The sequence below is a fragment of the Triticum aestivum genome, chromosome 3D (genome assembly GCF_018294505.1).
Source record: "Triticum aestivum cultivar Chinese Spring chromosome 3D, IWGSC CS RefSeq v2.1, whole genome shotgun sequence".
NCBI classification, from domain to species: Eukaryota; Viridiplantae; Streptophyta; class Magnoliopsida; order Poales; family Poaceae; genus Triticum; species Triticum aestivum.
Window position 1 is genome coordinate 495924285 of NC_057802.1, and position 14956 is coordinate 495939240.

At 47.2% G+C, this 14956-nt stretch overlaps 1 protein-coding gene across 1 annotated transcript; it reads right to left on the minus strand.

The window, feature by feature from the left end:
* Window positions 1–433: 433 nt before the first annotated feature.
* Window positions 434–2441, minus strand: LOC123075061 (BTB/POZ and MATH domain-containing protein 1-like). Its single transcript, XM_044497745.1, has 2 exons — window positions 945–2441; window positions 434–701 (listed from the first exon to the last, which is right to left on the minus strand). The coding sequence occupies exon 1, from the start codon at window positions 2012–2014 to the stop codon at window positions 959–961; it is 1056 nt and encodes a 351-aa protein (XP_044353680.1). The 5' UTR covers window positions 2015–2441; the 3' UTR covers window positions 434–701; window positions 945–958.
* Window positions 2442–14956: the final 12515 nt, after the last annotated feature.

Here is a 14956-nt window from a genome sequence, read left to right on the forward strand (position 1 = left end):
GTTAGAAGCAAAAAATATCGACATCCACAATATTAAGCCAAAAAAGATCATTTCATGATGAATCTAATGATAAAGATATGGATTTTGATATATTTCTACAATTTGATCAAACTTAAAGAGGTTTGACTTTTCAAAAAATTAATACACCATACATTTTGAAACTAAGGGAGTATATTTTTTTAAGAATTCTAACAACACCAAGGGCGTAGCAAAGCACGCCCAAGCGTAGTATAGGCAAAGCACTTGATGGACACGACTAGGACTCTTGTTTTATCGGACTCAATTAAGTTCCTGATTTGTGCCAATCAAAACAAATCGTAAACAAAATAGGCCAAGGAATTTTTTATCCAATCAATAAAGCTCTTCATGGTGGCTTTCCAAAAAAAAAACAGAGCCAGGATTTTACGTCTGGCCTTGGTAACATTAAATAAAATACAAACTAAAAAACATTTAACCATTAAGTCCATATTGTTAATCGACCACAAGCAATTGTCATAACTGTATCCATTCATTGAATGGTGATTCAAATATGAAAAAATTTAGGACATGTTCTGAAATCTGAACTGAACATGACACTTAGTACAATCCATAACTAGGAATCCTTAGAGGGAGCAAATTTGGTAATAATATTTTTGAGAACAGAGAGGCATCATACAGTTACACTGTCCAGAATATGCCATCGCCTACACCTGATCTGCTGCCTGAAAGAGAAGAAAAATGAGCAAGATGGTTCAAATCTTCGCTAAAAGGAACAGATCAACATAGGAATATAGGATGGTGCGTCGCTTAGGTAAATAGGGAAGCAGTCATGCATCTAGAACACAAGATGCATGCAAGTAAAATGTCTTACTCAAACAACATGAAGGTACTACATCAAATGGTGAACAAGAATGGTGGCAAGAAAGTAAGGCTTCAACTTGGAAACATAGGTTTCAAGAACTAACCATTTTTGTGGATTTTAGGAAGCAAGCTTGCCAATGAGCTCCTTTAAAAGATAGGGGCATGTTCTAATTATATTGTCGAAGACGTCAGCCGCCGTTATCTCCTTCAAATTAGACGGTGTCTTGAGGAATTCAAGGCATACATCCTTCAATCCACCACAATTGTGCCTCTCGGCTAGAATGAAAATAGTCCTCACGGAGCTCACGTCTACGAGTTTGCATAACTTTTCTTCACATAGTACCTTCAGCCTTTCGAGATCGTATCTATCTGCCGCTGCAATCAAGTGTTGCAGCCACAATGCTTCTTGGGCTTCCCGTTCCTCCACCATGTCTACCTCCATCTCGGGCAGCGAGTCAGTGTAAATAAAGCTTAGCAAGGCTCTAAACACTTTTGCTTCCATGTCTTCTATTTGTATGACACTAGCTATCGTGCATTCCTTCATGGGGCCAAAGAGCTCTGCCTTGAAGACCGGGGACCGAGCCGCAAGCACGCACCGGTGTGCAACGAGTGTCTCACCGCGAACGCTGAATGTCACGTCAGTGCCCTCCTTGGACATGAGGACGTTGCTGATAAGCTCTTGTATGCTAGGAGGCGGTACCACTGCAAGGTCACATCGGATGGTGAAACAATCATCGTTTAGATGCTTTGATTTCTCAAGGACATCTCTTTTCACGAAATTCTTGTGAACCCAGCATGGATTAGCGCTAGAGAAGTTGCATGGCTCTTTTGCACGGATATACGCTGAATCCTGCTTCTCATGCTGATGGAGGAAACTGAATCCAACCTGCACCTTCAGATCCTCCGTAACATTTTTATCGACGAGGAAAAGAATGAGCGATACAGAGTCCGTGGCGCAGCCCGACGGGGCGCCTTTGGGGCAGTAGAAGATGCGCCAACGATGTCCTCCTACCATGAAAGGGAGCGAGAGGATTACTGCGCCAGCAGATGCAGTGGCTTTGGTGTGCGAGTAGCCGTTGACCACAAGCAGGTGGTACCCGCTGGCCGTGGCGACGTTGATGGCGTGGCCGGTGGCCTGGCCCTGCCCGACTATAGACACGCCTGTAAATGACATGACAGATGGGCAGAATTTAACTGAATCTGATGCAGTCGCTGAGCCGCCCAATCTTTCACGGAAACCAGTACTAACAGACGCAATCTCCAAACAAATAGCCTCGATAACAAATCCTTCTGACGATCGGGCAACGAATGGCAATTTCAGCTCAGCAGATGCAAGCAGCAAAAAGCCAAAGATCACAGCACTTTCTGATTACGCCAGAAGCAAGAGGAACTTACGGGCAAGCAATCAGCGGAACAGACAATGAATTCAGTGCTAAGTTTACCGGATGCATGCAGATTCAACCTAAGAACAGACGAACCCTGCTGGTGCGTGCAGGATGAGCGCCGTCGGCCTCGCGCGGCTACTAGAGTCGAATCGATGGGTTGCTCCGATCGCAGCGGCCAGCGCGTGGAAAACTGGAAACAGCCTCCACGAGTTTTTAACTAGCGACGTGCAGAATTGGACGCCGCAAGATCCATTCTCCGGTTATATAATGTCAAAGGATTTTTTTTTTCTTTTGCGAAAGAATGTCAAAGAAACTGGTCTGCCCTAATTTTTTTAGGCGAGTACTGGGCGCCGGCGCGCCGGCCCAATAGTTGGGCCGGTCGTGCCCCAATCGCCCGATGCAGCGAGCCACTGCCATCCGATCTGCGCACGACCCCATCATCATACCGTTGCGTAGTTAACACGCGATCGGGTAACTCCCTGTGGATCCAAAAAACAGCCGCTGGCCCTTCGTTATCCTCCAACTGCCCCTGCCTGCATGCTTGTGCTGCGCCGCTCCTCACCTGAGCGTCTGACTAGAAAAATAGAGGCCATGCAGCACCATGTGAACGCCCGAAGGCCACCGCCGGCCGGCCGCCCTTAGAGTAGCCACTGGCCGCCGCCGCCGCAGCGTCTCGCAGCAATCCATCTTAGTCGTTGCAGCTTCAGTGGAAACAGGAGCCCTCATGAGGCTTTTTTCATGTCGGTCGCTGGTTGAAGCTTTTTGCATATATGTCGAAGCTTTTTTTTACAACGGTTGCAACCTTTTCCGTTACCCAATGCCTGCTTGAAGCTTTTTTCATATACTGCCGGAGCTTTTTGTACAACGATTGCAATTTTTCCTGTTACATAGTGCCTGCTTGAAGCTTTTCTTATCTCTGGATGAAGCTTTTTTGTGGCCGGTAGTATCTTTCTCAGAGCATCTCCAGCCGAGTCCCCAACAGGCCCCCCATGCCACTTTTTCGGCACCGGCGCCAAAAAAACGGCCCAGTCGCGCCCCCAGGACGACGAAAAGCGCCGGTTCGGCCCTTTTTTCTGCCCGGCGGTCTCAGGCCGAACCCAGTGCACTGGGGAGCGATCGGGGGCTCCGGCGCAAGGGAAAAGCGCGGCTGGCCCACACCGTCAGGTGAAAAGTCAAGATTTTCTTCCCCGACTCGCCTCCCACCCCCCGCGCCCTCGGCCGCCACTAGCTATATCCCGGCACCGCCCGCCGCCCTTCACCGCTAGATAGCCATTCCCCGCCGGAAAAATAGCAGAGGTTCGCCGCGGCAGCCCCTCCAACAGCAGTTGGGCGTTTCCGGCCGCCGTTTCCAGCCGCGGAGGGGCAGTTTAGCAGCGGGTGCACGCCCACCGAGCGCAAGGTGTTCGGCGATTTGCCTGCCTCGGCGATGGACTCGGATGACGAGGAAGCGCTCGCCACGCTGCTGGAGGAGGAAGCCGAGGCCGACGTCCAGGAAGAAGAGCATCTCATGGTGCTCGCCGCCCTCGCCCAGCTGCTGGCGAGCAATGAAAAGCCGCGGCGAGGTGGCTCGGCGCCAGGGCGGGTGAAAGCAAAGAACCGGCATCGTCTCGAAGGGTACTGCATGCTCTACTCCGACTACTTCGCCGATGCTCCACTTCACGGCGACGAAATATTTCGGCGCCGTTATCGGATGAGCCGAAAGCTCTTCCTCAGGATTGTGAATTCCATCCGGGAGTTCGACAACTACTTCAAGTGCAAGATGGATTGCACCGACAAACTTGGATTCACCTCGATCTAGAAGTGCATGACAGCGATGAGGATGCTTGCATACGGAGCTCCCGGTGATTCACTCGATGACTATGGGTGCATGGCCGAGTCCACCAGCATAGAGTGTTTCTACAAGTTCTGTCGGGCAGTGGTGACAGTGTTTGGACCGCAATACTTGAAAACACCCAATGCGGAAGACACTGATCGGATCCTAGCACAGAATGCAGCAAGAGGATTTCCTGGGATGCTTGGAAGCATCGACAGCATGCATTGGAAATGGAAGAATTGTCCATTTGCTTGGCAGGGGATGTACAAAGGCGCCAAAGGCGGTTGCAGTGTGGCACTTGAGGCGGTGGCCACACAGGACCTCTGGATTTGGCACTCCTTCTTTGGTATGCTAGGAACTCACAATGACATCAACGTGCTGCAGTGCTCTCCTGTCTTTGCCAAGCTTGTTGAAGGCCATTCTCCTCTGGTGAACTTCGAGATCAATGGGCGGCACTACAACAAGGGGTACTACCTAGCTGATGGCATCTATCCGAGATGGTCTACATTTGTGAAGACTATCTCAAACGCTGTGCCAGGAGGCAAGAAGTCCCACTTTGCCAAGGTGCAGGGGGCTTGCCGGAAGGATGTCGAGCGAGCATTTGGTGTGCTCCAATCTCGATTTGCTGTTGTCCGGTACCCTGCTCAGACCTGGTCGAAAGATCTAATGTGGGAGATCATGACTTGCTGTGTCATCTTGCACAACATGATCATCGAGAGCGAGCAAGAAGACCCAGTGTTTGACACTGAACCATACTACAGGAAGGGTCCTCTAGCCGAAGTTGATCACCAGCTACCGGCAACCTGGACTGCCTACCTCAGTATGCGTCAGGAGATCCGAGACCTACAGGTGCATCATCAGCTGCAGCATGATCTGGTGGAGCACCTATGGAGGCTCAAGGGCGACGCCGGGCGCGACCTGTGTTGAAATATGAGTTTTTATTTGTTGAACTATATACTCCCTCCATTCCTAAATATTTGTCTTTCTAGAGGTTTCAAATGGTGACTACATACGGAACAAAATGAGTGAATCTACATTCTAAAATATGTCTATATACATCCGTATGTGGTGACCATTTGAAATCTCTAGAAAGACAAATATTTAGGAACGGAGGGAGTAATTTGTATTGAACTATTTGTTGTTGTATTATTTTGTTAAAGTATTTGATTTTTCGGTGATGAAATATGTGATAAAAAAATATTTATGTTGATAATTGAACGCCGAGCCACGGCGAACCACGCCGAATATGGGCCTATTCTCGCTCATATGGGCCCTTTATTCGCCGAAAGGGGGCTGAAAATGTTGGAAATATGCCCTAGAGGCAATAATAAATTGGTTATTATTATATTTCCTTGTTCATGATAATCGTTTATTGTCCATGCTAGAATTGTATTGATAGGAAACTCAAATACATGTGTGGATACATAGGCAACACCATGTCCCTAGTAAGCCTCTAGTTGACTAGCTCGTTGATCAATACATGGTTACGGTTTCCTGACCATGGACATTGGATGTCGTTGATAACGGGATCACATCATTAGGAGAATGATGTGATGGACAAGACCCAATCCTAAGCCTAGCACAAGATCGTGTAGTTCGTTTGATAAGAGCTTTTCTAATGTCAAGTATCATTTCCTTAGACCATGAGATTGTGCAACTCCCGGATACCGTAGGAATGCTTTGGGTGTACCAAACGTCACAACATAACTGGGTGGCTATAAAGGTGCACCACAGGTATCTCCGAAAGTGTCTGTTGGGTTGGCACGAATCGAGACTGGGATTTGTCACTCCGTGTAAACGGAGAGGTATCTCTGGGCCCACTCGGTAGGACATCATCATAATGTGCACAATGTGACCAAGGAGTTGATCACGGGATGATGTGTTACGGAACGAGTAAAGAGACTTGCCGGTAACGAGATTGAACAAGGTATCGGGATACCGACAATCGAATCTCGGGCAAGTAACATACCGATAGACAAAGGGAATTGTATACGGGATTGATTGAATCCTCGACATCGTGGTTCATCCGATGAGATCATCGAGGAGCATGTGGGAGCCAACATGGGTATCCAGATCCCGCTGTTGGTTATTGACCGGAGAGTCGTCTCGGTCATGTCTGCGTGTCTCCCGAACCCGTAGGGTCTACACACTTAAGGTTCGGTGACGCTAGGGTTGTAGAGATATTAGTATGCGGTAACCCGAAAGTTGTTCGGAGTCCCGGACGTCACGAGGAGTTCCGGAATGGTCCGGAGGTAAAGATTTATATATGGGAAGTCTTATTTTGGTCGCCGGAAAAGTTTCACGCATTATCGGTATTGTACCGGGAGTGCCGAAAGGGGTCCGGGGGTCCATCAAGGGGTCCACCTGCCCCGGGGGGGGGCACATGGGCTGTGGGGTGTGCGCCTTGGCCTATATGGGCCAAGGGAACCAGCCCCAAGAGGCCCATGCGCCAAGAGATAAGATAAAGGGAGAGTCCTAAAGGGGGAAGGCACCTCCGAGGTGCCTTGGGGAGGATGGACTCCTCCCTGGCCGCACCCTTCCTTGGAGGAAGGGCCAAGGCTGAGCCCCCCCTCTCCCTTGGCCCTATATATAGTGGGGGGAGGGAGGGCAGCAAAACCTAAGCCCTGGCGCCTCCCTCTCCCTCCCGTGACACATCTCCCTCCTCCCGCAGCGCTTGGCGAAGCCCTGTTGGAATCCCGCTACTTCCACCACCACGCCGTCGTGCTGCTGGATCTCCATCAACCTCTCCCCCCCCCTTGCTGGATAAGAAGGAGGAGACGTCGCTGCTCCGTACGTGTGTTGAACGCGGAGGTGCCGTCCGTTCGGCGCTAGGATCATCGGTGATTTGGATCACGACGAGTACGACTCCATCAACCCCGTTCTCTTGAACGCTTCCGCTCGTGATCTACAAGGGTATGTAGATGCACTCCTTCCCTCTCGTTGCTAGTAAATTCCATAGATTGATCTTGGTGATGCGTAGAAAATTTTGAATTTTTGCTACGTTCCCCAACAGTGGTATCAGAGCCAGGTTTATGCGTAGTTTCTATGCACGAGTAGAACACAAAGTAGTTGTGGGCGTTGATGTTGTCAATTTACTTGCCGTTACTAGTCTTATCTTGATTCGGCGGCATCGTGGGATGAAGCGGCCCGGACCGGCCTTACACGTACACTTACGTGAGACAGGTTCCACCGATTGACATGCACTAGTTGCATAAGGTGGCTAGCGGGTGTCTGTCTCTCCCACTTTAGTCGGATTAGATTCGATGAAAAGGGTCCTTATGAAGGGTAAATAGAAATTGGCATATCACGCTGTGGCTTTTGCGTAGGTAAGAAACGTTCTTGCTAGAATCCCATAGCAGCCACGTAAAACATGCAACAACAATTAGAGGACGTCTAACTTGTTTTTGCAGGGTATGCTATGCGATGTGATATGGTCAAAAGGATGTGATGAATGATATATGTGATGTATCAGATTGATCATGTTCTTGTAATAGGAATCACGACTTGCATGTCGATGAGTATGACAACCGGCAGGAGCCATAGGAGTTGTCTTAATTTATTGTATGACCTACGTGTCAATGAAACGCCATGTAATTACTTTACTTTATTGCTAACCGTTAGCCATAGTAGTAGAAGTAATAGTTGGCGAGACAACTTCATGAAGAAACGATGATGGAGATCATGATGATGGAGATCATGGTGTCATGCCGGTGACGAAGGTGATCATGCCGCGCCTCAAAGATGGAGATCAAAAGGCGCAAGATGATATTGGCCATATCACGTCACTTTATGATTTGCATGTGATGTTTATCATGTTTACATCTTATTTGCTTAGAACGACGGTAGCATAAATAAGATGATCCCTCACTAAAATTTCAAGAGACGTGTTCCCCCTAACTGTGCACCGTTGCGAAGGTTCGTTGTTTCGAAGCACCACGTGATGATCGGGTGTGATAGATTCTAACGTTCGCATACAACGGGTGTTGACGAGCCTAGCATGTACAGACATGGCCTCGGAACACATGCGAAACACTTAGGTTGACTTGATGAGCCTAGCATGTACAGACATGGCCTCGGAACACAAGAGATCGAAAGGTCGAACATGAGTCGTATAGTAGATGCGATCAACATGGAGATGTTCACCGATGATGACTAGTCCGTCTCACGTGATGATCGGACACGACCTAGTTTGACTCGGATCATGTATCACTTAGATGACTAGAGGGATGTCTATCTGAGTGGGAGTTCATTAAATAATCAGATGAACTTCATTATCATGAACATAGTCAAAAGGTCTTTGCAAATTATGTCATAGCTTACGCTTTAGTTCTACTATTTAAGATATGTTCCTAGAGAAAATTTAGTTGAAAGTTGATAGTAGCAATTATGCGGACTGGGTCCGTGAACTGAGGATTGTCCTCATTGCTGCACAGAAGGCTTATGTCCTTAATGCACCGCTCGGTGTGCTGAACCTCAGCGTCGTCTGTAGATGTTGCGAAACATCTGACATACACGTTTTGATGACTACGTGATAGTTCAGTGCGTAATGCTAACGGTTTAGAATTGTGGCACCAAAGACGTTTTTTGAAACGTCGCAGAACATATGAGATGTTCCGAAGACTGAAATTGGGATTTCAGACTAGTGCCCACGTCAAGAGGTATGAGACCTCTGACAAGTTTCTTAAGCCTGCAAACTAAGGGAGAAAAGCTCAATCGTTGAGCATATGCTCAGATTGTCTGAGTACCACAATCGCTTGAATCAGTGGGAGTTAATCTTCCAGATGAGATAGTGATGGTTCTCCATAGTCACTGCCACCAAGCTATTAGAGCTTCGTGATGAACTATAACATATCAAGGATAGATGATGATCCTTGAGCAACTCGCGATGTTTGACACCGCGAAAGTAGAAATCAAGAAGGAGCATCAATTGTTGATGGTTAGTAAAACCACTAGTTTCTAGAAGGGCAAGGGCAAGAAGGGATACTTCATGAAACAGGCAAATCATTTGCTGCTCTAGTGGAGAATCCCAAGGTTGAACCCAAACCCGAGACTAAGTGCTTCTGTAATGAGGGGAACGGTCACTGAAGCAGAACTACCCTAGATACTTGGTAGATGAGAAGGCAGGCAAGGTTGACAGAAGTATATTGGATATACATTATATGAATGTGTACTTTACTAGTACTCCTAGCAGCACCAGGGTATTAGATACCGGTTCGGTTGCTAAGTGTTAGTAACTCGAAATAAAAGCTTGCGGAATAAACGGAGACTAGCTAAAGGTGAGATGACGATATGTGTTGGAAGTGTTTCCAAGGTTGATGTGATCAAGCATCGCATGCTCCCTCTACCATCGAGATTGGTGTTAAACCTAAATAATTGTTATTTGGTGTTTGCGTTGAGCATAAACATGATTGGATTATGTTTATCGCAATACGGTTATTCATTTAAGGAGAATAATGGTTACTCTGTTTATTTGAATAATACCTTCAATGGTCTTGCACCTAAAATGAATCTCGATCGCAGTGATACACATGTTCGTGCCAAAAGATATAAAATAGTAATGATAGTACCACATACTTGTGGCACTGCCATTTGAGTCATATTGGTATAGAACGCATGAAGAAGCTCCATGTAGATGGATCTTTGGACTGGTCGTTTTGAAAGATTGAGACATGCGAACCATGTCTATTGGTATATATGCATGAAGAAACTCCATGCAGATGGATCATTTGGATTCACTTGATTTTGAATCACTTGAGACATGCAAATCATACCACATGGGCAAGATGACTGAAAAGCCTCGTTTTCAGTAAGATGGAACAAGAGAGCAACTTATTGGAAGTAATACATTTTGATGTATGCAGTCCAATGAGTGCTGAGGCATGCAGTGGATATCGTTATGTTCTTACTTCACAGATGATTTGAGTAGATGCTGAGTGTATTTACTTGATGAAACACAAGTCTGAATTATTGAAAGGTTCAAGTAATTTCAGAGTGAAGTTGAAGATCGTCGTGACAAGAGGATAAAATGTCTGTGATATGATCATAGAGATATCTGAGTTACGAGTTTGGCACACAATTAAGACATTGTGGAAAGTGTTTCACAATTAATACCGCCTGGAACACCACAGTGTGATGGTGTGTCCGAACATCATAACTGCACCCTATTGGATATGGTGCATGCCATGATGCCTCTTATCGAATTACCACTATCGTTTATGGGTTAGGCATTAGAGATAACCACATTCACTTTAAAAGGGGCACCACGCAATTCCGTTGAGACGACACCGTTTAGAGAAACCTAAGTTGTCGTTTCTTAAAAGTTTGGGCTGCGATGCTTATGTGAAAAGTTTCAAGCTGATAAGCTCGAACCCAAAGCGGATAAATGCATCTTCATAGAAAATCCAAAACAGTTGGGTATACCTCCTATTTCAGATCTGGAAGCAAAAGTAATTGCTTCTAGAAACGAGTCCTTTCTCGAGGAAAAGTTTCTCTCGAAAGAATTGAGTGGGAGGATGGTGGAGACTTGATAAGGTTATTGAACCGTCACTTCAACTAGTGTGTAGCAGGGCACAGGAAGTTGTTCCTGTGGCACCTACACCAATTGAAGTGGAAGCTTATGATAGTGATCATGAAACTTCGGATCAAGTCACTACCAAACCTCGTAGGACGACGAGGATGCGTACTACTTCAGAGTAATGCGTAATCCTGTCTTGGAAGTCATGTTGTTGGACACGATGAACCTATGAGCTATGGAGAAGCGATGGTGGGCCCATATTCCGACAAATGGTTAGAAGCCATGAAATCCAAGATAGGATCCATGTATCAGAACAAAGCATGGACTTTGGTGAACTTGCCCGATGATTGGCAAGCCATTGAGATAAATGGATCTTTAAGAAGAAGACGGACGTGGACGGTAAGGTTACCGTCTATAAAGCTCGACTTGTGGCAAAGAGTATTTTCACAAGTTCAAGGAGTTGACTACGATGAGATTTTCTCATCCGTAGCGATGCTTAAGTCCGTCGGAATCATGTTAGCATTAGCTGCATTTATGAAATCTGGCAGATGGATGTCAAAACAAGTTTCCTTACCAGTTTTCGTAAGGAAAGGTTGTATGTGATACAATCAGAAAAGGTTTTGTCCATCCTAAGGATGCTAAGAGGTATGCTAGCTCCAGCGATCCTTCCATGGATTAGAGCAAGCATCTCGGAGTCAGAATATACGCTTTGATGGAGTGATCAAAGTTTTTGGGTTTATACAAAGTTTGTTAGAAACTTGTATTTACAATGAAGTGAGTGGGAGCGCTACAACATTTCTGATAAATATATGTGAATGACATATTGTTGATCCGAAATGATGTAAAATTTCTGGAAAGCATAAATGGTTGTTTGAAAGGAGTTTTTCAAAGGAAGACCTGGATAAAGCTGCTTACATATTGGGCATCAAGATCTATAGAGATAGATCAAGACGCCTGATGATACTTTCAAAAACCGCACACCTTGACATGATTTTGAAAGAGTTCAAAATAGATCAGCAAAAAAGGAGTTCTTGGCTGTGTTACAAGGTGTGAGTATTGAGTAAGACTCAAGACCTGACCACAGCAGAAGAGAGAGAAAGGACGAAGGTCGTCCCCTATGCTTTAGACATAGGCTCTACAGTATGCTATGCTGTGTACCGCACATGAAGTGTGCCTTGCCATGAGTTGGTCAAGGGGTACAATAGTGATCCGGGAATGGATCACATGACAGCGGTCGAACTTATCCTTAGTATCTAGTGGACTAAGGAATTTTCTCGATTATGGAGGTGAAAAGGAGTTCGTCGTAAAGGGTTACGTCGATGCGAACTTTGACACTAATCCGGATGACTCTGAGTAGTAGACCGGATTCGTATAGTAGAGCAGTTATTTGAAATGGCTCCAAGTAGCGCGTGGTAGCATCCACAAGATGACATAGATATTCGTAAAGCACACACGGATCTGAAAGGTTCAGACCCGTTGACTAATAACCTCTCTCACAAGCATAACATGATCAAACCAGAACTCATTGAGTGTTAATCACATAGTGATGTGAACTAGATTGTTGACTCTAGTAAACTCTTTGGATGTTGGTCACATGGTGATGTGACCTGTGAGTGTTAACCACATGGTGATGTGAACTAGATTATTGACTCTAGTGCAAGTGGGAGACTGTTGGAAATATGCCCTAGAGGCAATAATAAATTGGTTATTATTATATTTCCTTGTTCATGATAATCGTTTATTGTCCATGCTAGAATTGTATTGATAGGAAACTCAGATACATGTGTGGATACATAGACAACACCATGTCCCTAGTAAGCCTCTAGTTGACTAGCTCGTTGATCAATAGATGGTTACGGTTTCCTGACCATGGACATTGGATGTCGTTGATAACAGGATCACATCATTAGGAGAATGATGTGATGGACAAGACCCAATCCTAAGCCTAGCACAAGATCGTGTAGTTCGTTTGCTAAGAGCTTTTCTAATGTCAAGTATCATTTCCTTATACCATGAGATTGTGCAACTCCCGGATACCGTAGGAATGCTTTGGGTGTACCAAACGTCACAACGTAACTGGGTGGCTATAAAGGTGCACTACAGGTATCTCCGAAAGTGTCTGTTGGGTTGGCACGAATCGAGACTGGGATTTGTCACTCCGTGTAAACGGAGAGGTATCTCTGGGCCCACTCGGTAGGACATCATCATAATGTGCACAATGTGACCAAGGAGTTGATCACGGGATGATGTGTTACGGAACGAGTAAAGAGACTTGCCGGTAACGAGATTGAACAAGGTATCGCGATACCGACGATCGAATCTCGGGCAAGTAACATACCGATAAACAAAGGGAATTGTATACGGGATTGATTGAATCCTCGACATCGTGGTTCATCCGATGAGATCATCGAGGAGCATGTGGGAGCCAACATGGGTATCCAGATCCCGCTGTTGGTTATTGACCGGAGAGTCGTCTCGGTCATGTCTGCGTGTCTCCCGAACTCGTAGGGTCTACACACTTAAGGTTCGGTGACGCTAGGGTTGTAGAGATATTAGTATGCGGTAACCTGAAAGTTGTTCGGAGTCCCGAACGTCACGAGGAGTTCCGGAATGGTCCGGAGGTAAAGATTTATATATGGGAAGTCTTATTTTGGTCGCCGGAAAAGTTTCACGCATTATCGGTATTGTACCGGGAGTGCCGAAAGGGGTCCGGGGGTCCACCTGCCCCGGGGGGCCACATGGGCTGTGGGGTGTGCGCCTTGGCCTATATGGGCCAAGGGAACCAGCCCCAAGAGGCCCATGCGCCAAGAGATAAGATAAAGGGAGAGTCCTAAAGGGGGAAGGCACCTCCGAGGTGCCTTGGGGAGGATGGACTCCTCCCTGGCCGCACCCTTCCTTGGAGGAAGGGCCAAGGCTGCGCCCCCCCCCCCTCTCCCTTGGCCCTATATATAGTGGGGGGGAGGGAGGGCAGCAAAACCTAAGCCCTGGCGCCTCCCTCTCCCTCCCGTGACACATCTCCCTCCTCCCGCAGCGCTTGGCGAAGCCCTGTTGGAATCCCGCTACTTCCACCACCACGCTGTCGTGCTGCTGGATCTCCATCAACCTCTCCTCCCCCCTTGCTGGATCAAGAAGGAGGAGACGTCGCTGCCCCGTACGTGTGTTGAACGCGGAGGTGCCGTCCGTTCGGCGCTAGGATCATCGGTGATTTGGATCACGACGAGTACGACTCCATCAACCCCGTTCTCTTGAACGCTTCCGCTCGCGATCTACAAGGGTATGTAGATGCACTCCTTCCCTCTCGTTGCTAGTAAACTCCATAGATTGATCTTGGTGATGCATAGAAAATTTTGAATTTTTGCTACGTTCCCCAACAGAAAAGTAGGCCAATATCGGCGCCTGGGGGCGACGACTGGGTGCGAAACCGCCCCTGCGCCGATTGTATCGCCAGCTCGCCCTCAGGAGGCGATTTTTATGCGTCCTGGGGGGACCAACGGCTGGAGATGCTCCCAGGGGCCGGTTCCAGCTCGCGGTCGTTGTGTTTGCAACATTACGCCGCCCGTCTTCTATATCGCGATCACCACGATTGCAGCAAAAATCAGTGTTGGTTCCAGCTCGTGGTCACCATGGTCACAGCAAAAAACGTTGTTGGTTCCAGCATCTACGGTCGCTGGGGTTGCAGCGCCAACTCGCGTAGTTCATCGATGCCTCCACCAGCAACAGGCGGCGCTATCATCCCGGCTCGCCGTAGCTTAACGTCGCTAACAGCCGGCAGTCAACCCCGTCTCCCCCAAATCTGGACGCAAGAGGAGGGAGAGAGGGGAGAGGGAGGAGGAGGAGAAAAAGGAAGAGAGGGAGAAGAAAGAAAAGGGAGGAGGGAATCAGGTATACAGCAAGCGGCGTACGTGTCGTCGCCGGCCGGCTGCCCTACGCTGTCGTCCCCATGGAGAAGGAGGAAAAGGAGCAACGGCCGATAGAGATAAGGCTAACTGTTTTTGGTCGTGGGGCCACCCAGCTGCGTGGTACGGCACGCGTGGTTGGGGTGTTGCACGAATCGCGTGTGCGACCGGCCGAACGTTCCCATTTTTTCAACTTTTTTTAGGGGGAACTGGTCTGCACTAATGCATGGTTCGTTAGCCCGCCGGGGCTATATCTCCCTTACTGCAAGATATGTATCCTGTAAGGACGTTTCGCCACTAGCCTGGCGGTCGTGAGCCAGCCTCAGCACGTCTTTTTCCTGTGATTTTCTTTATCGGGGTTTTCGCTGTTTGCATCGGTTTCCTTTGGATTTTTTTCCGTTCTTTATTTTTTATTTTCTCTTTCATTTTCTTTGTTTCTTACTTCGGTCTTCATAAAAATTGTATTTTTCATACATGCCTATTTTTTTCATTCACATCATACATTTTC